We start from the raw sequence: 23,096 nt of genomic DNA, 5'->3' as shown, positions 1-23,096 counted from the left end.
CCGCGTTTGGAAAGCCCACCTGCAACCAAAGTTCCAACCAGATGAACACTGGGCAAGAACCCCAATAAAATAACGATCGAGTGGAGCGACAACAATTGACTCGCAGCGTCGATGCGAAAGGTCAGGTGGCCCAGATACCATATGCAAACCCAATTAGCATCAACGGGCTGTTGAATGGTCAACTGTTCGAGTAGGTATACTTCAGTGTGCCTTCCACATGTTGTCCAGAAGACTACCTGCATCTAACAGGACATCCCCTCGATGACTAAAATGCTTCTTTTGATATAACTTGGACTTTCCATGATTAACTGACAGACAGCGTGTCCAATTAAGCATCAAATCCAGTGAGATAAACATTATGCCAAAGGCACTGAATGATCCCTGATGTACAGCATAATATGACAGGAGCGGGAGTGGCGCTTTCGCGGGATTCCAGGGGATACGCCAGATACGAAATATAGCTTTCACGGTGTCAGCTACCTACATGCAGATATATCAGAATACCTGGGCAATATGCGTTTTACTATGAAACATTCCGGTTTAAAGCACAGATCTAGGCATCGCTGTCCTTTACACCACTCCCAAAGAGCATATCCCTCCTTGCCTTACGATCCCAGACGATCACTCCATCACTCTTGCGCTTGAAGTATAAGACACGATGTTGTGGGATGAACTCCTCGTCCGTCTGCTCCGACTTCCACAAGTCCAAAGCCCGCTCTTTGGCACCCAAGAACCTGTCCTCATAGCCCACGATGAAGTCACCACTGTCCAGGTTGGGGTCCCAGCGAAGCCGACTGATGACATCGGCCGACGACCGGAACTTGCCTTCGTAGGCAGGTCTCGGGGGCTCAACATCTCCACCGGCAGTTTTCTTAGACTTCGCTTTGGGTCTTTCCTCTTCCGTGTATTCATCTTCGTCGTCGACACCCTCCTCTTCTTCCTCTTCGTCAGACTCATCATCCCCGATGGTGTACTCGCCCCATTCGCGCTGGTCCAACTTGAGCTCGCCCAGTTCAGCCTGCTTGACCACGGACGCACTCATCCACGACGTCTTGGCATCGAAGAAGATCTCGTCGCCACGTATTCGTCCCTCGAAATTTTGCAAAGCGGTCTGTAGGCCACCGAGGGCAACCTTGAGATCTTCCTTGGACATCTTTGTTGCTTCGTCTGACGTCTCTAGCTGGTCCAGGCCAATCAAGTAACATCCTTGATAATCTGTCTCTTCATCAGATGAATCGATGCCAACGAAACGTGCCGGCCACATCCTAGCATGGATGTTTGGTATGCGTCTGCTCAAGTCTGCAGAAGAGGAGATGGTTAGTACGAAAAACTCAAACAGTTCTAGATATTTCTCACTTACCGACTAGAAGCATGACACATCTCGATTCGAGCCACCCCACATATTGGCTTCCCTTGGCAAGGGAAATGCCCCAGAACTGGACATCAATCTTCACATAGCTCTTGTATGTCTTCAAGAAGTCCAAAGCACCGTCTACGCGATCGTGGTCTCCGAGGAATCCAGACCATGTGGCACCATCGCTGCATAATATCTCATTGGCCTTCTGAAACTCTTCGGCGATTGTTCTGACCGATGGTGTTGATGCCGCGAGTGCTGTGTTGAGGCTTGGGGGATGGAACCCCAAGATTGCCATAGGTTCGCGGGCGGTTCTCACATACCGTAAGCTCTTATAGAAGAACGGGTCAAATACCATCTGCGTAGTCCAGTCGAAATTGGCATAGTGGTGGAAGAATGTGGTCAGAATCGTCGGCACCGAGGTCGAGCCGCTATCATGGAACAACAGCTTGCAGATCCGCGCAAGTAAGACTGATATCTGGATACCATTGAGATAGCCGAACTTGCCCGCATAGATGCCTCGCTGTTTGGCCCATGTTTTGACGACATAATGCGCCGTTCTGAAGGCAGCAAGGTCCGGAATCGTTTGCCGGAGGTAGTAAAGATCCCTCACAGGCTTCAACTTTGCAAGAGTATGCATGGATAGCGAAAAGGCCGGATCGTTGGGTTGAAGGCGCATTGCTTGAGGCCAAGATTCGGCAATCCAAGTTGAAGGGCAATACTGCAAGTCCATTTTGACCCCTTTAACTTCCAATTCCAGCATTGTCCCACTATTTGCATTGACCCGCCTTAGAATCCTCGCATCGTTTGAAGAGGCTCTCCTCAGCCTCTGTGTGGCAAGAGCGAAGAAAGTCTTCGAGCTGATTGACCCGATGCAGAGACAATCGATATCAGACGACGCAGTCCATACATCCAGCCCGTATGACCCAACGGAAACCAATACCAGAGACAGCTTGCTGCGGCTCTGTGTGGCAGACTCTTCCCTATCGCCATCTAGTAAGATTGAGCGAAGGAAGTCGAGAGCAAGTTTTCGCTTCGAGATGTCATCTTCAGAAGGGACTATATTGCGTTTCTCGAGAACTTCCTTTAGATCATGAACATTGGCGAGATTTGTCGTTGCAGTTTGAGGTTCAACGGGGACAACCAGCTTGGTTGTGGACCCAGGTGTAGTGCTTTGCTCTGCTGGGTTAATCTTGAGAATGCATCTGATCCCCCAGTGGTCGCTTCCATAGGATTGCCGTGTCTCAACTTCCGTCCCAATGCTAGTTTCTAGGTCCCCAGGCTCCTGACCGAACATGTTGAATCCGGCAATCGAGAAAAGTCCATGGCCCTTGAACAAAATTCTGTCGTATCTCTGAGGTCGGTTGTTGAACCCAGCACCGACTATCTGGGAAGCCAGTTCGTTCACAGTCGGGTCAAAGGTGGCCCCAGTTTCTCCCTCAAATGCACCCTGCGAATCGTTGGGCTGCCCTATTACGCTCCTATCCAGATTGTCAAGGCGCGCTTCCGTCCAAGCATCAGAAAGCCGCGATTCCGTCAACGCGGCTTCCATTTGTGACAGATACTTGGATGTCTGAGGTGATATTGCCTTCTTTTTCAGCGCTGCGTCGATGGTGAATGCGCTCGTTGTCATGTTGAAATCGCCCGCCAAAACCCATGGGTTGTGGGTATACTCTTGCGACAAGTATTTCACAACAGCCTGAAGCTCCCCTTTCTTGGCGGCAACAGAGCCATCCGTCATTCCACATGTGAGGTGGACTGTGGCCAAAACCAGGGGAAGGAATGTATCGCCCTCTTCTCGCCCAATATCCCGAAATTGTAGAACAACCGACCCTTTATGCTTGCGCTTAAAAGAAACCCAGTCCCATTTGAAAGACCACCTGCTGAGAACGACGACGTTGAGATGACTAGGGAGAGGTTCAACATCGAATTGATCCGGTGGACCACTTGTCGTGAATGGGTACTTTTCTCTAATGCCGCTGTCCTTGAGTAGGTATGACAGAAAATCATCCGTTACCTCCTGTAGCACCAGAATATCTGACAAAGCGTGTCTCTCCAAGACGTTCTTAATGAGGATAGGATACCTGCTCTGCGAAGGGGGAATTCGAATTCGGCCAAAACGTTGTAGCTAGATATCCGTAGGTAGCTCGGGGGGAGGAGTACCCCCATTCGCCAGAGGGGGGAATTGATAAGGCTCCCATAGCTGTGTTGTTAAGGAAAACAAAATGGAGTTCGACTCAAATGACCGCTCTCTGCCGCCGTTTGATCACAGATCACGTCCGAGTCCACGGCGTTCGGACTATGGTCGTAGAAAGAGCTCACTTCAGAGCACCGAACGACTGAAAAGTCATTGAGACTGATTGTCCCCCAGAGCTTCATCTCGCTTGATTTGCTGCTATCCCTCTGAGTCCTTTCACGTAATAGTATGCAAAGCTCCCCGGCTTCCCACTCCATGGGAGGGAGTAGGTTCGCTTTCTGCAGTAGGAACTTGTGCAGGTCGGAATTAACATCCTCACTCTGGCCAATGGTCAGATGCATTCGGTATGCCTCCGAAGTTTGGCCCAAAGCATCGAGTATAGCTGCCCGGGTATCGATCAACCTTTTGGTGTGATCCTCGCTGCTGTCATGGATAAAAATGGTGTTGTCGTGTCGGTGTGTAAAGACACCGGCCACGTCAAGACTGATGGGGAGAGCTCCGCTGTCCGGCCCAGCGTTGCGAGACCTTAATCGGTCGGAAATCTGGGCCGCTGCTTGAGGCAGAGAGCCTGCTTTGACAAAGGGGTAGGCGAGGTTGATGTGTGGCGGCCAGCGTTCGTGTGCTTTGTCGTATAGGGATCGTAAACTGTCCAGAGACGGCCAGAGATGACGTGGTGGGATTATACATAGCGCTGTATCGTGGGACCCTACTGAAAAGACAGTCGACCCTGGTGAGTCCCCTGTGGCCGCCATCACTTTTTGTCTATGAACCCCGTGCTTCGTTTATTGTGTTTGTGCTGATTTGGTGGAGGACGAGGACAGGTATGTACACAACGCGATGCTGCTAGTCAGGCTTGGGATGAAATTGGACAGTCGCTTGCAAAGATGGAAACCAACAAGGAACCATCTCAAATCTCGAAGGAGAGGGCCTGTATTTATCGACTGATGATGTTCACAATAGTATCCTACATGCTGATGCGTTCAGACCAGACTCGTACTCTGATACTTGGACCAACTCGGCCGAAGGTTTACCTTGTAACAGCTCATGTGGGGTACCATGTTCTGGCCAGTGGGCTGAGTTTCCCTAATGTTCAATGGGGCGCGGCGTAACCTTGGTGGGTTTGGGGCGCTGTAGCTCAAAGGACCCCTGGAATTACGGGCTGTGCTCAGAATGAATCATAATGAAAAGTTCGAAGCCATGACTAAGTAAGTAAGGAAGTACATAACCTACCTAATGTAGCCCGGCATGAGTCACAACGACCAGCCATAACCATGCTGGGCTTTCATTGCATCGCAAGATTGGGTATCTCATGAACCAATAACCTCACACTATTCAAGGTTTTGAGCCTCATAGTGAATCTGTAAAACGTGGCCAACTATTGAAGCCATCAATTCGACTGCGCCAGCTACTTCAGTTGGCGGGAAGAATTTGGTGAGGAAAGGGCGATGTTTAGGGCAGCGGCGGTCTCTTATGCAGCTTCCTTCCCCAAGAGGTTGTACTTACTTGAGTTTATTGCCAAACAATAATCATCAGATTTGAGAAAGTTGGAAATCTCATTTGTTGCTTTGGTCAAGCTCTATACCGAGGTCTTTATACCGATTATTTCCCTTCCCTGACTCGTATTGTGCTTGCTTACGTTGCTTACGTGGGGCTTCCTCGATTCCAAATGCACATCTACCCTCTCCCTCCCCTTATTTGCCAGTCAAGGACCAAAGATGATATCAAACATGTCTTTTAAACGATTCTCTCCCACGTCTATCACGAGAATGATCAAGCACCACTCCGAGGTCTCGCTACTCTGGATCATCTTGTGAATCTTTGCCTTTCAAGAAATACGTGGTACCATCAGGGTATTGCCAGCGATGTCATCGCGAGTCATAACATCGTCAACTGTTACTGTCGATCAAAAGTGCAACCGGAATCAAAAGCCCAAGGATTCGCGGAAGAGCCTGCAGTGGCCTTGCTCTGCCAGTATTATAAAGTAGATGAGGGTGAGGCCGATACCTCTTGGGTTCCTCTCCAGAATTACTCGATCGCACAAAGCCGAAGGCCTCTAGCCAAGCTTTGAAATCAGTGCTTCGTCATTCATTATAGACTTCCCGAACCAACTCAATCTCTCAAAAATCCCCAGGAAGCCATCAAATGCACCTTGGATCAAATACCACCGAGCTTAAGGGCGAGCACTTGCGGTTGTGGAAACAGGAGTGTCGTCTGTCGAGGTCTGTCGAGGCTGCATGAAAGGGTAGATATACGGGCCAATACTGCAGCCTAACTACTTGACAATTGAGCTGGCTCGACCCCATATTAGCATATGTGTGTGTACATTGCCAATATGGAAGGCCCAAGCATATGTGACGCAGCTTTCGTCACTCCCGCAAACTCCGACGCGGCGAGTGGTGTTATACAGCGCCTTGCCAGGGAGACCTCCTCAAAGTTGTCTATCAAGGGACGTGCCACTGAGGCCGATACACGAATCTGACTTGATTGCGGAGATCTTGAAGCAACTGCCAAGTCGATCCATGAAAAGATGGCATCCTACTCCAAGCCGAAAGGTATGGTCCTTGGTCCAAATGAGCAACCCTCGATGAGTGCGTGGTACTTTCGAAACGAACTCATCTCACGGTTCTCTACAAATGCAAGCGCATGATCACGAACCAGCGACTGGATGAAAAAGAGAGTAATATGCGAGCAGGGACAATTATAGCTCTTCCTAAATATCTTAGAGATGGGCCTTGAGTGGCTCTCTCTCTATCGGTGTTCTCTTTTGCTTATGGGACATAGATCTTGCACTCTGGACCCTTTGAAATGAGATCCACGTGAAGAACGGGATATGTCCATATACGGGTAAATTTTGGGTAACTTCACAGATCCAGGGGGCCTGCAAAAACTCACCTCTTGGAACTTCTTCTGGACTAGAACCTTACAAACATCCTCGCATAGAACCGCCTAGAACTGCGGGCTGGTCGAGAGAGTTTGCCGAGGCTCAAATCCGATCTCAAGCTCTCGCCAGTGCATCCAATGCTTTCGTTCACGGCCTCAGGTCTAGGCCTATGATCTACCGAGGACGGACGCTTACGTATCTACGACAAGAATGTTCGGGAAGCTCTCACGAGCCTCTTCACAGACCGTCACATCTTGTTTTTAGACTAAACTCCGGAACACGACAGCGAGGGTCCTTGGACCCTTGTAGTACGAAAGACCCTCTTGTGTTGCCGCCAATGCATGTCAAACGCAGATACAGCTAGCTGTAGCTCGGGGCTTCAAGAACCTTCTCGTCACACCAGATATGCTCTTGGGTCGTTTGAGTCTCTAAATCACACTTGGAACTGAAATTTCATGTTGGAAGGCGAGAATGAGAATAGGGGTCGAGAGGGGTGTCTCAGATCGCCAGAGCTTGGAGAGTGGTGCAGCGATCTAGCCGAACGTTTGCTATCATTTGAAGGCTGGGCGAATTTCAATCCAAAGCAAACTGGCAAAATAGCTGGCAAACAGTTGTTCAACCCCCTATAGTGTCAAGCAGGGCGTGTCTGGCACGAAACCAATGCGCGAAAACGAGGAAGGAAGTGGGGTATCCACAACAACAATGCTACGGAGATTCAACGTCCTTGATTCCAAGTTTCGGTTCAGTAGGTCTGTCATTCTGTCATTCTGTCATTCTACTTAGGGTCGTCCACCATTGATACTGTAAAGGGTGTGGGGTTGAGGAAATTCTTCATGGGGTGCCGAGACTTCCTCAATATCGCACCAGAACAAGGCAACCGCCCACAGAGGGAAAACCCGGAAAATGTGTTTCAGTAAAGAATCCACCGCATCGAGTGAATAACCTTCATCGGAACAAAACCGCGTGCTCCGAAAGGAAAGAGCACAGATGATCTTTCTTCGATCGCGATCGATGCGTCTGACTGGTTCAGGAAATGAAAGGTGGAAGTTGGCCGGTCAAGTCATCAGGTTAGACAATGCAGCTGCACGAAGGGACCAAAGAGGTCCCAGAGACGACAGGATTCACGAGGTCGCCGGCTGGGAACGCATAACAGTGGCGGGTAGGGGCATCGGCCCTGGCCGGTACCACATGATGCCTTCTCTGTCAACCTCGTTGATTCTGTCGTTGGTACTGGGACAATCGGTATCCCCCGTCCCGGATCTGTCGTACACTGTCTGCCGCAGCGAATGAAGTGATCAGTCAATTGAACGTATGCTGTAAGCTGCGCGCGGTTGTGCCGCCAAGCGGTGAATGAAGGAGTATCTGTGTCACTTACTGCTTGCGCGGTCTTGCCGACATCAGCTTCAACCCATTGGCACTGGGTGAAGGCGACGTACAAGGCACCCCACCAGGAGCTCTTGTCGACGTGGTAGTAATCACCGAGCAGCGGCCGGATCGCGTTAGTGGCTTCCTGGGCGTGGTAGTGGGGAATTCGCCTGCCAGCACGAGCGTCGTCAGCAAAGAGAAGAGGGGATCTAGACAGGCACGAGGGGGATGATAGGACTGTTGGTGGCGCGTACGGGAAGAGATGGTGGACGACATGGAGGTCGACAATGTGGTGGAACATGTATCTCATGACTGGGCCTGGGTCACGGTCAACCGTCGCAAGTGCGCCGCGGAGATAAGTCCAAGACTCGGGCATGTACTTGGGGAGAACAGGCGAAGTGTGGTGGAGATAGGTTATCATGACTGTAGGTTCCCTCCCACTGGCGGTTAGCAGCTTTCACGATGCGCTGTTCGCGTTCAACAGCATGGTCCGGCATGAGAGAGATAAGGGAAGGTTGTATGGCAGGACGCGTACCGATCCAATGGTTGACCCACATCAAGGGCAGTAGGTATGTCCAGACCATCGTCCACATGCCGTAGCGCTCCCCAAGAGCGTACAGTACCACAGCCGTAGCCGAGATGGTCAGGTCGGAGACGACGATGTTCCAGAACTCGCTGGGGCGGAACAGGGAGCTGTGCGGCAGGAAGTGGCTGTTATCCCACCAGCCCCTGGACTTCTTCGGTGAGCTGTTGGGGCCGGCAGTGATGTGGGTGATGAGGTACCACGGCCAGCCTATAAGCTGCTGGAACACTATCCTCAGGAGTACGACGAATGGTGCGTCTTCCACCATGTGATCGAGATCAATCTGGCCCCGGAACAGCTCCTGGTATTCGCCGCGTAGCGGTGGCACCTGCGACCACCCACACATATCAGTTTCTTTGCCTCTGCTCAGTGCCGTTGCCCTTCCTCCGAAGCCAGCCGCCGCAGCAGCTGGAAACACACAAAGCATTCAAATAGTCTTGGGGGAATATGTGTACCCAGGAAACGAAACTAGAAAAAGTAAAGTAGCACTCACATAGTTGAGGTCCGTCTTCAGATTGTTGGCGAATTGATGATGTCTTCCGTGGCTCGACCGCCAAGCGAAATAGGGGTTCATCAGGGCCGAGTGCAGCACAAGACCCACCGTGTTGGAGAGGAAGCTGCTGGTCGAGAACGCGCCATGGCCACACTCGTGGGCTAGAACCCAGAGCCCAGTCAGGGGAAGGCCGGCGAGAAAAGGGAAAACGAAGTAACACAGGAGAATGCGGGCGGTGTCGCCACCCCCAATGACCACGACCCGCTCTTTGAGGTAAAGGGCCGTGGCCAAGAGGGCGAGATAGATGACGCTGTCGTGGAGAACCCAGCCCAGGGAGTAGAGGGTCGACGGCCGGAAGCAATGCGCCGGCACGCGGCTTCTCAGTTGCTGCATGTTAATTCTTGTCTTCTTGCCGTCGACGACGGTCTCGATAACCTAGGAAGAGGTGGCAATTAGATGACCATGATGACGAAGGTAGCCGACTACAAGGACAGGCAACGCACTCCACTCTTGACTCGTTCGTGGTGAACGGTCTCGGTAGTATAGTCGGCATTCATCGTGAGGTTAGGCGAACCGCGATCTGTTCAAACTTGCTTCTCTTGTTCTTCGAGACAGGAGAGAGAGAGCGAGAGAGAGAGCGAGAGAGAGAGCGAGAGAGAGAGCGAGAGAGAGACGAGTTTCCCGTTGCTGTCAAGTCTAGATAAGGGGTGTGATGTCACTCGGATGTCTGTCTGTCTGTCTTTGATACCTTGGACTTTGTTGGTCTTGCTCGTCGTGGTGAAGAAGTCCCGGTCGAATACAAGACGGGCCAGCTATCTATATATACTTACATACACGCACCTATGTAACAAGCAACCATACCATCGGCTTTCCCTGACGATGATGAAATACGATAGGGCCGGCCGGCGAATAGTCAGCAATCGCATTTGCGGTCAGTCCTGCACCCTGTCCCTGTCCCTGTCCCTGTCTACTCCATCCCATGGCGGGACAAGCGAAAGGATGCAGCTGTTACAACGAGGAAAATTATGACGAAGACATACATGTCGTGTGGGACGGGAGCATGCCGGGGCTGTAGGGGCTGCAGCGGATCTAGATTGGGCCCTCGCCAACGTCCAGGCCAGATCCGCCCAGCGTTCTGATGATTCCGGGACCCCAGCCCCAGACCATCCATCTCAGAAAAAGATGCTTCTCGACCTCTGGTTCTAGGCCGGCCCGCACGTTCAGTTTCGTTGTTACTACTGGGTGGCATAAAGTAGAGAGTCCAAGCCAGCAGTGATGGTGATTTCCTGTTGCTCTTGTTTTGTTCAAGCATTGGAGATTACTTTGCCGCGAAATTGTACAACCCCCCTGGATCTTGCTTTGAAGCTTCGTTTCTCGAGAGCTTCGTCACCGGTCTTCTGGCCCGACGATGTTTGACGTGAATCGATTGATTCACCTGAAGTTTCACAGCAATTCTACCCCGTAAGCCAAAAAGCCTTACAGCAACATCTCCCTCTCCTGACTATTGGATGTGTGGTGGTGATCAAGTCACTCGGGCCCACGCGCGTGGCCTCGACGGTGGTGCCCTTCAGCTTCAATACAAGCGTGAGGTCCTGCTGTTCCAATGACAACTCAGCACTGCACTGCGCCTAACGCGGGCTGTCACTCATCCATGCAATCTCAACGGCTGCAGCGCAGTCGGTGAGCTACGGCCCTACCTGGGGCCTTAGCCGAACGGAGGTATGTGTATAGAGTTGATTTCAGTAATTAGAAATTCCCCGAAGAAAGGGATTGGTCCATAAGAGACCACAGACGACTTGACTCCTTTTCAGCCATGTCGTCGTCTGGGCGTTCGGCCCCCTTAGGCCCAAGGTATCAATCAGTCCACCAATCAAAGCCGCCCAAACACCACTTTCGCATCCAGAAACGGTCGCCCACAGGCACGCCCGAGGCGCTATTCGCCGTTTGCTCCTAGGGGCCCGGGCCGTACTTTGATAAGGATCATTCATGTTCGCTTCTTTTTGCTTTTCCAAGCATGCACAAAGGTGCATAATCGGTCCCGAATCGAGCATGCTCGCTATGACCCTTTCTTCCGTCTAGTATTCCGCCATTTCCCAATTGACTGTCACGCTCTTCCCCTTGCTTTCCATGATGCATTCCAGCTTGTCCTCATTCGTGACGTACCCGTGCCGCTTGGTGACAATGGCGTACTTGATCGAGTCCTTCCACTCTTCCCACCACGTCTTCTCGCTTTGCACAACGCATTTTCGGCCTTGCTCGTTGTTCTTTGCACTCCTGTACATGTACACCGTTTAGTATCACTTCTTTTCCTCAGGGCTGTCATTTTTCACTTGTGGCATCTCCCGAATCTCATGGATCGCAAGTAGCCACCCGGCCCGATCCTCTTGGTTTGTGTTTCTCGGGCAGGGAGTTGCCTCGAAAGGCTGAGAGCTGGTTGGCTGCGTGGTCGGTTGCACCACCAATTAAACAAAACAAAACAAAAGAGGCTCGGTACTTACGCGAATGGCCAAACTGCCTTGATGACCTCGTACTTGCTTTTTCCGGTGAACAGCGCCGAGACCGAGGTGAAGAACTTGTTCACCTTATCGGGGCTCTGAACGAGCACCTTGCAGTGCGTGACGGGGAAGCTGACGGTGACGTGTCCGTTGTAGTCCGTCGCGGCGACCAGGCTGCGCAGCTGACCCTCGAGCCAGTTCGTGTCCAGGTTGGCGACCACGCGCTCGAGTAGGAACGTCTTGATATTGGCCGGGTCCGCCACGAAGCGCTCGCACCACGACTGGAGGGAGCCGCCAGCGACATCGGGCTGGAGCGAGGGCTGCGAGCCGCCCCCACGGTACGCCATCTCGTCGCGCTTGACCACTCGTATGTAGTCTAGGCGGTCTTGGGGGTCGCTGGGGACCAGGAGGCTCATCAGGTTCATTTTGATGGAGAAGTCGACCCGTCGGCCCCGCGTCCCCTGGACGAGAATCTGCGGCTTGGGTGGTACACTCGCTAGAGTCTGCAGTAGCGTGGACAGGACTTTCGCGTTTGCCGACAGATACGTAGCTTTGCTGGCGATGGTCGTGGTGTCGCTGGACAGCTCAAACATGGGAGGCGCGTACTGGCGGTAGTCCAGTAGAGGGAGGCCGGGGTAATATTGTGGTCCCTTACCCGGGACCGATTGGTTGTTGCGCACCTCTAGAGAAGTACTCGATGGCGTCGAGTAAGGGGGCGGTTTGGCTGGCTGCGACGTCGGCGCATTCACGTCGCCCTCGTCGCCAGCTAGCTCCGCCAGAGGCACATGGTTGGAACCCGATGCATGGTCGGATGGGCGATGCACTGGTCTGATTGCATGCCCAGTCTTGTCCGTGAAGGCCGAGTCGTGATTCTCCATGCGGTAGAGACTGATCTGTACGTGACCAGGTGTGATGCAGATAGCCACGCCCGAATTGCCAACCAAGCGAGTTACTGGATTGCTAGGCCAACTGGGTCGGTCTGTGTCAGCGATGGCAATTTGTAACTCCAAATTCGAGCTGGCTATAGAGATGACAGAATCGCCCAATTTTCAGATGTCATCAAGCCTAAGTACATCATTATGTAGGTTCTTAAGGCTCCCTCCAGTATCCACGTTTCTTCAGCTGAGTGTCGACTGACGTGGAAAGAAGGCGCAGTCAACCCGCCGGTCAGCTATGGTGTCTGCCTATCCAGTGCCAAGTGTGGCTTAGGGCTGACTGGCCAATCGACCAGCGCCCCCGCCGATTCCGCATGGCAACTACATTATGTAGGTAGAACTGAGACTATTATACATTATGGGATGGAGTGACCAGATCGGGCTACTAAACATATGCAGCCTGGGCTGTTTGGAGTCTAGAGACGTAGAGACGTAGAAATGCCCACGGCCTGGATGCTTTAGGGACCCCTGTTGTGATGTATCATATATCATGCCATTGTACATTAGTGAAGCTCGTTGGTGGCGCAATTGGCGACGTCGATAATTAATACACAATTGGAGGCCAGCGGTGTTTGCTACATAGTGGACCTTGATCCGGCCTGGAAGCGCTTCCTCTACTCTGTGGGAAATGGCAATATCCTTTTCCCACGGAGAAAGACAGAGGAGCGAAGGGATGAGCCCGCAGTAGTCCGGCAGTAGTCCAGTAATCGTCTGTGCATTGCCTTGTTTTGTTTGCAGTTTGTCTTGAACAAACTTTTTCAGACAAACCGGCCTCGCATCACGAGACGGCGCCATACAGTCTCTTCGTCCTCGTTGGAAGCACTTGGTGACATATCCGAATTGTCGACCGGATCCGGGTTCTCGCAAAGGTCAAAGAAGTCTTCCGCCATTCCTTCTCCCGCCACAAATCCAAGATTCAAAAGTGTATCGGTAGGCACCGAATCGTACCTGACGAAAAGTTAGTCGAAGCGTACGTATATAGGCTGACACTCAAGGTTGATCAGTCAAGAGTACAGAGGGCATGCACTTACCATTTGTATGTGCTTGCGAAATCTATATCGGTTTCTGTATTCCGCCGATGCGGCACAGAGCTTTCGCCGTTTGATTGAGAGCCTGGTGTTCCATGCGAGGCACTCGGTGTTGCAAAGTTACTTGGGTGCCGTTTGACCCCCATCGGTATAGGACATTGGTACAGTGAGCCAGCATCGTGGCTGTCATCGAGGGCGCTTCGGCCAAATGCGGACGTGGTGTCCGACACAATGGGTGACGGGTCAGCTTGCCAGCTGGAATGCTCCGTAGGATGAGTGTGAGGATTTTGCCCAGTTCTGTCGGCTTGGGCAAAGTCGGAGAAAGCAGCTCTCCTGAACTCATCGCTTTGGGTATAGATGTCTCCAGGATTCTGGGGAGCCCCATGAGTGCTCGCGATGGGAGCAAGCTGTGAAAACTTCGGGGCAGGGTCCTTCGTTGACCTTGTTGCGCCATGCTCGGAGTTTGCATGGTGGCCGTTGGTCTGAGATAAGCTCAGGTCGAGAGCGAGCTGCTCGCTTGTGCTGCTACTGAGCGGCAAGGACGCCGGAGGAGGCGGAAGGTCCCTTATCTCTGGAAGATCACCAGTTTGCACAAACCTTCCAAGGCGGCTCTCGGTGAAATAACTGACAAGCTCTGCTTGGTTGTCGTTGTTCCTGAAATAGTCGGCATTCATGATCCCTGTATCGCGGTAGGTGCTGGTGGCCAGGGTTCGAAGTATCATATCCTCGATGGCGGGATTGGCTTGGAGGACTAGGCCCCAGAGTCGTTCGCCATACTGGGCAGTATATCCAGTGCGAGGCCCGCGTTTGCGAACGGGGCGGTTGTAGGTACAGTCTGTGCCGGCGCGGTCACATACGCTGCACTTGGGCGTTGCGTTGTCACACGGCTGGTGTTGAAGGTTGCACCGGTCGCAGGCTCGACTAGCCTTCCTCTTCTTGGAAGCGCGCCCGTCTTCAGCCTCCTCATCGCTCATAGCAGCCAACTGCCGGTCAACCCCAGGCCGAGATGTATCGCATAACCAAGGATAGTGAGACGCAGATGGCTGGCGGTGGAGTGGCGCAAAAAGGAGTTGACAACCCGTCAATGCTGTGCAGACTCACGCGACCTGAGAAAAGTGAAACACGAATACCATCAAAAATGCAGAGACATCATTGATCATTGAAACGCTCGGTGTTGGTCGTCACACTCACTCACTCATGCACACTCACGCGCCCACTCGCGGAGTTCGAGTGGCTTCAACGACGGCGTGGCGTTCGGGTCGGATCACTTCGGCTAGATAACGGGACGCTAGCATGCAAAGCGTCTTGTGGCTCGGACGCTTCTGTATCTCCGGGGGTTTAAGCAGTCTGTCTCTGCCTGGCTGAGTATTTAGGTAGGTATTGGCTGTTGCCGACCTGAGCTTGCGGTTTCAGAAGATGGGTAGTATATGGTCTGGACTTGCTATGTCTGGTCGTCAATCAATCTGACATCTGATGCATTTTGATTAGGTACTCAGGTCGTCTGGAGTGGATCTGGCAGTTTACCATCGGCATGGGGGGCCATCATTCGACCGGGCGGCGCAGGATTGGTCCTTCCACCTTACACGATCATTAGAAAGTGTCGAAGGCCACCCCCTCAGTTGGTTCAATGTTGCCTGTGGCTGGCTTGGCTGTCGGTGTGGCTGATGCTTCTAAGCGCAGTACAAGTCCATACAGGTAATAAGGTGCCCACTCCGTCGACCCCTCGGAAGTACCTAGCTGCTGCTGCGACTGCCGACCATATTGCCGGTGCATCTCCATCCTCCGCTGCATATATTACAACGTTGCCCGACATCGTCTGTTTGTGCTCTCATCAGTCTCTCTTGGTCGCATGCATACGAACCGATCTGGAATCATGCGAAAATAAGAGCAACGACATGACTGCTTCACTTGGTTCAATGACGCGGTTATAGTGTGCTTTTTTTTATCTGATTTACTCCTCGCGAACTTGATTTTATACCATCGCATCGAATAGAATTCAGATGGAAGTCCTGAATTCATTGTGTTCTGTGTTGGCTTGCGTGTAGTAAGCAGAAACCCACGCGGGTGGCTCAAACTCCAAGTCAGGGTAGCTGGGAGTCGTATCTGGACTGGGCTCAGGAACGGAGTGCACGCTCGGGACGACCGAGGCCGCGGCCAGAATGGTCTCGCTGGTTTCCGCCATGGCAAGGCCATACTCCTCCAGCATTCCCGAGCTGACAGAGAAAACATCATTCGCCGGCGATACTGTCCCAAACCTGCGAGGTTTCCACCCGGACGCCACCATCGTCCTTGTTGGCTGTCGCGGCGCCGGCAAACGAACACTTGGGTTTATCGGCGCAACATACCTGCACCGCCGGCTGCTCACTGAAGACCATTGCTTTGAACAGGGCTCGGGTTGCACTAGAGCCAAATTCCTCGAGCAATATGGCCGTGAAGCCTTCCAAAGCCAAATGGCCAACATTCTCGCCCAGGCCCTGCACTCAAACCGTACCAACTGTATCATAGAGTGTAGTATGGCAACGATGTACCCTGGAACACAGGAGCTACTGCGCCAATACTCCGAGACCAATCCGGTGATATATGTCCATCGCGACAAGGAAGACATTTACCGCCTCCTGAACCTCCAAGTAGCGGATGCCGAGCGTCTGTTCGTCGTTGATCAGAAGCACCGTGAGTGTACCAATTTGGAGTACTTTAATCTGCTGGACACAAGCGGCGAGGAAAGCGAAGACCCGCAGCCTAGCATCAGATCGATGTCTACAGGCGCAAGGCTATTGCAAGTCAAAAATAATTTCGCCAAGTTTCTCGATCTGATCACAGGAAGAAGCTCGACGCGGTCATGGGTCGAAAACCCATTCTCGATCAATGCTATTCCTCCCGAGTACCGACCATATTCGTATGTACTGCGCCTACGGCTCTCCACTTTGCTCAGTCAACGGTTGAACATGGAGGAGTTAGAGTCCAGCGGCGACGCTGTGGAGTTCATCGTCGATACGTGGCCAGACAACATCCTTGATGTGATCGCAACTCAGTTGTTTTTGATCCGTCGGGCATTGGATATGCCGATTGTCTACCACGTCGAAGAGAACCCACGGGAAGAACGACAAAGGCCTCTAGAAGAGAGGGACTCGACTGATCTCAAACTGATCTTGCATGGACTGAGGCTGGGTGTCGAATACCTCAGTCTGGACTTGGAGCGAAGCGACAGCCTGGTTACCCAAGCCCTCGCCATGCGAGGTAAGACCAAGATCATCGGCAACTTCACACTCAGAGGGGTCAATGCTCCTAAATGGACTGACCAAAGCTATATAAATCGCTATTTGCGCAGCCAGGCACTCGGTTGCAGCGTCGTACGGTTTGCCCGGTTTTGTGCGAATGACCGAGATGATCAGCTTCGCAAGCTGTTTCTGGAGCGCATTGATGCGCTTCCGGATCCCAAGCCCCAGCTTGCGGCTTTGGAGTATTCGGTCTTCGGGTCTATCATCAACGACATTGCATCGTCTCCAAAACAAAGCTTGAAGTTCCAACCGGTTGGCCACGAGGCAATCGAGGCGTCGTCACGAGAGTACCTTACTGGCGTGAACACAACGCGAGGCATCATTCGCAATATGTTCCGTCTTGGCCCCCTACAACCACTGAAGTTCTACACTCTTGGATCGAAGGTGTACTATTCCGCTTCTCCAGCAATGCACCGAGCAGCCTACGATGCTCTGATGCTGTCACATACATTCGATGCTAGACAATGCTCCGAGCTGGAGGAGATTGACAGGATTCGCTGTGAACCCAATTTCGGTGGCGCCTCCCTTACTGCCCCCTTCAAGGTTGCTATGCTGTCTCGGGTCGATCATCTCAGTTCCCATGCCACCGCAATTGGAGCCGTCAACACTCTCCTGCCTCTACGAGGGGCGACTGATTCTATCCTCGACCATGCCAATGCAAGGAACCGAGCAGGATCAACTACCAAGTGTTACGGCGATAACACGGACTGGAGTGCAATCATGGCTTGTCTACGGCGTGCTATCAGCCCGCGGAATGCCGTACAGCCATCTCGAACTACGGGACTGGTTATCGGTGCCGGTGGTATGGCTCGAGCTGCCATCTACGCCCTTATCAAACTCGGCTGTCGGAAGATCTTCATTTACAACAGAACCAGGGCAAACGCGGAGAAAGTGGCAGATCACTTCAATACCTGGGCTGCCGAGCAGCGGTTACAATCTACTAAGCACCACGCCGGGCATATATGTCATGTTCTCGACTCGACTACTTCAGAGTGGCCTAGTGGTTATCAGCAGCCTACCATGATCGTGTCGTGTATCGCTGCTGCAGGCGAACGTCATGGCTCGGTCGAGTTCCAAATGCCATCGCAGTGGCTGAGAAGCCCCACGGGGGGGCGTTGTTGTCGAGGTCAGAGCTAGTCTCCTACCCCCCTATTTTCACAGATCGACTAACCCAGATTCTCGTAGCTGGCATATGAGCCTCTTATTACTGCTTTAATAAGACAGATGCGAAAGGTGCGTGAAGGGGGTGGCACATCTTGGTTTGTCGTTGATGGTCTGGAGGCTGTATGCGAGATGGCGATGGAAGCATTCGAGTTGATGACGGGGCGTCAAGCTCCTAAGACACTGATGCGCCGGGTCTGCAACGAGACATGGGAAAAGAACTTTGCCCCTTTTGAGCCTCGGCGGTAGTAGCAGTTTCTTGATACAACGGTTTCCCAATAATCACCGTCATAAGGCGGCATGCAGTCCCGAAAGCTACCTCTTGACTTGACACTGCATACGCCCGTTAGACCTCAATTTAGTTGCTCTAGTCGCTCTCACCGAGTTACGCTATTGTACTATGATTTCTACTAACCACGTACTCTGCACGTCACCCCTCCTTTACTCAGCTATCACTTAGGATATTGATCTGCACGATATATGTCTATTACCACCAGAACAACCATAAAAGTGAAACTATACAAAAGCGGTATCGGAGGTAACTGCGTCACGACGATGTTGCCCAAATCGACGGCCGAGGGAAGCATCCTGCCGCATCCTGTTGATATCCAACTCTTCAGCAAAGGAGGCTTCAAACGGATTCGCTTCGCTGTATAAGCTTCCCAAGACTGGGCGACCGCACTGAACAGTGGCTGGCGGTGGCTGGTCGGGAATGCTCGCAGCAGCAATACGAGGTCCACGCTGTTGATTTAGTTCATGCAGTTTGATAGACATCTTGCGTCGGTAATCATTGTATTCGAGGTCAGAACAGGGGTAACGTGGTTTCTCATGCTTCCCCTTGGTATTCCGGCTGAGGTGTTCGGTTTTGGGAGATTTGCAACAGCAGTGGCGGCATGCGAAGACTGAATTGGTATCTCCGTCCGGTGTTGACGACAATTGAGGCTCAGCCGGGGCACTGCTGTGATCAGCTGTCAGTGAACAAGCGCAGATAACGGGTTGCGGGTTTCTTGGGAAAAGCGAACTGACCCAATAGTTGTCAACGCAGCAGAGGCCGCCGATGCGGTGCCGAAAGGAACCGCTTCGATGGATTGCAAACGTACGGCAAGGGCAGTCATCTGCTTCTTCAGGTCGGTCGTCTCAAGCGCTTGTTGCCGTTTCAAGTCTTCGTTTTCCTTCTTGAGCTTCTCCATATCCGCAACTAGCTGCTTACACCTACTCTCCATCCGCTCATATTTGCTCTTGAGGTCGTTGCACTTGGTGTCCACTCGCTTACATGGACCTAGCATCCCTTCTAACTCCCCGACGATCCCTGCCGCCAGGTCCGAGGTTGAGTCCGGGTCGGAAACTGTAGACTCGGCATAGGCTGCTTGAGGTGTTATTAGTCGATAGTCTTATTAGTCAGGAGAACCTGACGTACCTAGATTAGGCCTCTGGTCCGCATCTTTACAGAGCTTCAGAATTGGAGGATTGGACGACCTAGGTGGGCTTCTGACACTTGGTTCCCAGGATGCCAATGGCGAAATAGCATTGACATCGTTCTGGCTAACGTCTATAGGGATCTGCAGTCTAAGCTTTGGTCGCTGTTGCCGAACTTTTGAAGTCAGAGGAGACTTGTCTAAAAGTAGCCGGGGTAGTGTAGCCTGCGATGTTCCTTGGTCGTGGCGCTTCCTGAATCGGTCCAGTTTACGTTCGTTTATTGGCACTCTGGGAGCAGTGAGCTCGAGTTTCTCAACAGGTTCGAGACCCTTTTGTAGAGAAGCTTCGAGATGAGCATAGTCCTCAGCGTTTGCATATTTCCGCAATCCTCAAGCTTGGATCTTCCGCTTGAACTGTCTTTCGCTGTGACCTATTATGGTTATTATATGAGGAGACCAAGCGAGAAGAGGATTTTGGGGACTGACGTTGCATCAAAGTCATAATCTCGCCGCAGAATGTCCCGGGCCTCATTCAAAGGTTTACCCTCTTTCTTATAGATCTTGAAGAGTATCGGCTTGATGCGGAGCCACTCCTCTTCAGGGAGTAAGCCAGCTCTTTGCGAGGCGCGCTTCATCATGACCAACAGCTACTTCACAAGCATGGAGATAACATGACAGATGATACAAGGATGAATAGAAAAGAAGGGAAAGGAAGAGAGCAACGTTATCGTTGTGAGAATATTGTATGATACGAAGGTGAGAATGGTATGCGCCAAAGTCCCTCCTCACATTGGCCAATGACCGGGTACGTTCTCTTCTTTTTCCAAATCCCCAAAGGACCAGCGGTAAAGTATTTGGTACATACGCAATCGATGTTGACCAAAGGCCCTCAGCTCAGTGCGGCGAGCCAGCCACCGGGAAGTGCCTGGTCAGAAGGACCGCTGGCTATTTAGGGCCAATGAGAATGAGACCTCAGCAAGAAGCAAGCAATGTCTCAAACGGAAGAGATCGCCCGAGCTGACAGGCTAACAAAAGGCCCTGTACAGTCAATTCAGTCCGAAGCTCAAAGTACGTAAATTATGATACTCTCTGATAATGTCACCTGCTGGTTGGTATACTGAAGCAGCTCGTGCAGCTGCCACAGTATTGGATGTTAAGCTCGAACATCAAAAGAGCATATACTAGAGAGCAGCTAAAATACATAGAATACTAGACTTGAAGGCTGTTGATTGACCAAAGCACATCGAAGCAAGTGCAGCTTCATCAAGACCCCCATCACCACCGTGCTCTTTCATATCAACTGTGCCTGGTAATCCCTTCGACTGGCGACTGATGGTTGCGAGCCCTGATGATGATTGTTGTTAATATTCAACACCTCATGCAATCATATTGGAGGACTTACTTGAAAACTTGGGCGATTCGTTCGTTCTGCCAGAGCATGAGTACGTTGCAGATGAGCGTCAGCACTCCGACAACAATAGTCGAGATAGACTCGAGGGTGATCCCGTCCGACATATCCTGGGCGGCCTGAAAGGTATGTTTTGTTGAGGAAATAGGTAGAGGAGAATATATAGACAGGCACCGTGTGATCTTGTAGAGCAAGCAATTTATGATGTTGGCGTGGATACAAAAGGCTCCATGAGGGCAGGATTATGAGTTTATATAAACCACGATATGGTCTTTTTACGACTTGCTATCGATATTTTGCCTCGCAGGTCTTTTGGTAGAAAAAACCACGATCTTATTAGGCTTCCTCAGTACGAGTGGTTCATCAACTGGTGTTCTGCGCCGGCACGGACTTTTGGTATGCGGTTGTCCATTTGTACGCGGCCATCTAGTGAATGATGTTGCTGAAGCAAGCGCCACTGCTGAGCGCGCCTCTACAAACGGTTCTTTGGACGATTTTCGAGCAACAAGTTACGTAGGTAGGTGCTTTGGCATCGCTCAACCAATGTACGCTACCTCTCATGAAAAGCCCTTCATCTTTGGTATCATCACCGACTTTCGGGCATCGATACGATGCAATGGGGCTTTTGGCTCGTTTCGTCCAGTACGCTGTTACCGGTCGTACGTCCAGCGAGGTTCGAGACTGTCTGCATTTCAATAACTAGCCATTGTCTACATATTTCATTAAATCAAATGGGTGGACCAGACATATGACGGCGTAGCTGCTGTTGTTGCAATTGTAAGCTGCATCATAGGCAATGGGTTATAATTTCGTGTTCATGAAGCTGGCAAAGGAAGTGGAGAGGATGCAGACAAAGGCTCCTCGGTAGGTCGTAGTTTAGGTGAGAATTGGCTTCAGTGTTTACGGAGTACAGTGACATGCCTCCAGCAACGAACGCCCCAGAGGTAGGCGTCTAAGCACGGACCATGCAAAAAGGACCCTCTACCCCGGCACTGCTACTCCGCGATTTCCTCTTCACTACAGCTCCCAAACGAAAGCGCTGCTTTTCGATGTCAGTATACCACCGCTACTTTATCTCCGGATTATCGACGGGCGAGTTGATCCAATCAGAAATCATGTCAGCTGGATACAGGCTTTCATCAAATTATATCAATGACATTGTATTATCTAATATGGCGCCGCCTGACTTTCGCATTGGGATATCATTCACTTGAGCCGGGGCAATCAAACTGCGATAATCGGTCGCTCTGAATTGGGATATCACGCGGTCTCTCTATCATAAACACTCGCTACTCAACGCCGATACACGGAGCTATCTCGTGAACAATAGCAGTACTGCGTGTTCAGTTGTTCTGATCTCCCAATGCGCTAAAGTTCCAGTCCACCAACGCCCCAAAAACAAAACCATGGCAGTCCAGAGTTGACTGTCTAGCTTTCAGCCTTGATAAGCTGGAAGCCATCCACATCTTCGGCATCAAAGTCGGTCGAGGTGGCATGTTGCTTCGGGCTGGGATGACGAAGAATGCGCCGGGCCTTGCGACCTTTGAGAGCATCCCCATTGATGTCAAGGACCTCATATTCCCTCTCAACCAGCTTTTCTGTACCCTTGGCGTCTGATTTGACGAATACATCGAGAGAAAGCGGCTTGCCTGGAGAATCGACCCGATCGAAACTGTAAAGGGCTTGGTCCGCCATACTCGTCTTCTTCTCAACCCGGTCCGATGATGGCAGCGTGTCGATGAGTGATCGCGTCAAAGACGACGGGTCGTTCAGCTCCTCCATGGGATTCACCTTGGCACGGGAGTGGTTGTGTGGCATATCCCAGGGGATCTTGGCCTTGACGATATTATGATTCCGGATACGGTTTCTAGGTGCCCTGTTAGAATGCGATCTTGGCTTGATCATTCTCATTTTGGTGCCAAACTTACTCTGGGAACGAACGTTGAGGCCTGACCTTGGCGTCTGTACGGAAGGGATCAAGAATATTGTCCTTGCTACCGGGCAAGGGACGGGATCCTCGAGACCATTTGGAGTACCGCTCCTTTGCCCTCTTCGGGTCCTGAGCAGCGGCACGGAAATCGCGTGTGGCCTCGAAGGTAGCCATGGTGAAAGTCTCTGTATTCAGGTTGGTGTGCGATGCCAATGGTTGCAAAGGGCTGTTGATAGAGTGCAGTGGTTCCGAAAGATTCAATAAGTGATACCTAGTTATTGGTGCGCAATCTGAAGAGAGTACTAGGTGGTGTAGTTCTAGGACTGATGGAGGAGAGGAGGTGAGAATCCGAGGATTGAATGAGTGACGAAGTCACACACAAGGGAAGTAGGTATGGCGACCAAGGTGTATTATGTGAGGTAAGAGGCGTTGGAAGGAGGGCGCTGCTTTGTCTTTGTAGTCGGAAGGCAAGCAGGCAGGTGGGCAATGATGGAATTAACGGGCCGTGAGCAAAGTGGCTTTGTTCGTTGCCTCGAATCCAAGTAATCAAAGGAAAGGAAAGCGCCGGGTGAT

General features: G+C 51.7%; 7 protein-coding genes across 7 annotated transcripts; 1 reads left to right on the top strand and 6 right to left on the bottom strand.

Moving 5' to 3' along the window:
• Positions 1–553: 553 nt before the first annotated feature.
• PG997_007820 (endonuclease/Exonuclease/phosphatase) lies at positions 554–4,303 on the bottom strand (the record flags this gene model as incomplete). The annotated part of the gene is made up of 3 exons (XM_066812135.1): positions 554–1,299; positions 1,361–3,482; positions 3,677–4,303. 3 exons carry the CDS (start codon positions 4,301–4,303, stop codon positions 554–556), a joined length of 3,495 nt encoding a protein of 1,164 aa, XP_066667477.1.
• A 3,250-nt stretch (positions 4,304–7,553) lies between these two features.
• Positions 7,554–9,430, bottom strand: PG997_007819 (uncharacterized protein; the record flags this gene model as incomplete). Its single annotated transcript, XM_066812134.1, has 5 exons — positions 7,554–7,706; positions 7,808–8,237; positions 8,353–8,788; positions 8,870–9,308; positions 9,377–9,430. The coding sequence occupies 5 exons, from the start codon at positions 9,428–9,430 to the stop codon at positions 7,554–7,556; spliced, it is 1,512 nt and encodes a 503-aa protein (XP_066667476.1).
• Positions 9,431–10,948: 1,518 nt separating this feature from the next.
• PG997_007818 (uncharacterized protein) lies at positions 10,949–12,246 on the bottom strand (the record flags this gene model as incomplete). Its single annotated transcript, XM_066812133.1, has 2 exons — positions 10,949–11,147; positions 11,372–12,246. The coding sequence occupies 2 exons, from the start codon at positions 12,244–12,246 to the stop codon at positions 10,949–10,951; spliced, it is 1,074 nt and encodes a 357-aa protein (XP_066667475.1).
• Positions 12,247–13,061: 815 nt separating this feature from the next.
• Positions 13,062–14,305, bottom strand: PG997_007817 (uncharacterized protein; the record flags this gene model as incomplete). The annotated part of the gene is made up of 2 exons (XM_066812132.1): positions 13,062–13,251; positions 13,335–14,305. 2 exons carry the CDS (start codon positions 14,303–14,305, stop codon positions 13,062–13,064), a joined length of 1,161 nt encoding a protein of 386 aa, XP_066667474.1.
• Positions 14,306–15,511: 1,206 nt separating this feature from the next.
• Positions 15,512–17,746, top strand: PG997_007816 (repressor protein; the record flags this gene model as incomplete). Its single annotated transcript, XM_066812131.1, has 1 exon — positions 15,512–17,746. One exon carries the CDS (start codon positions 15,512–15,514, stop codon positions 17,744–17,746), a length of 2,235 nt encoding a protein of 744 aa, XP_066667473.1.
• Positions 17,747–18,286: 540 nt separating this feature from the next.
• Positions 18,287–19,820, bottom strand: PG997_007815 (uncharacterized protein; the record flags this gene model as incomplete). The annotated part of the gene is made up of 4 exons (XM_066812130.1): positions 18,287–18,620; positions 18,797–19,115; positions 19,188–19,438; positions 19,672–19,820. 4 exons carry the CDS (start codon positions 19,818–19,820, stop codon positions 18,287–18,289), a joined length of 1,053 nt encoding a protein of 350 aa, XP_066667472.1.
• Positions 19,821–22,021: 2,201 nt separating this feature from the next.
• On the bottom strand, positions 22,022–22,697 carry PG997_007814 (uncharacterized protein; the record flags this gene model as incomplete). The annotated part of the gene is made up of 2 exons (XM_066812129.1): positions 22,022–22,469; positions 22,522–22,697. The coding sequence occupies 2 exons, from the start codon at positions 22,695–22,697 to the stop codon at positions 22,022–22,024; spliced, it is 624 nt and encodes a 207-aa protein (XP_066667471.1).
• Positions 22,698–23,096: the final 399 nt, after the last annotated feature.

The sequence above is a fragment of the Apiospora hydei genome, assembly GCF_038363865.1.
Source record: "Apiospora hydei strain CBS 114990 chromosome Unknown utg000006l_segment0_segment0, whole genome shotgun sequence".
NCBI lineage: Eukaryota > Fungi > Ascomycota > Sordariomycetes > Amphisphaeriales > Apiosporaceae > Apiospora > Apiospora hydei.
This window is presented reverse-complemented; position numbering and strand designations above follow the sequence as displayed.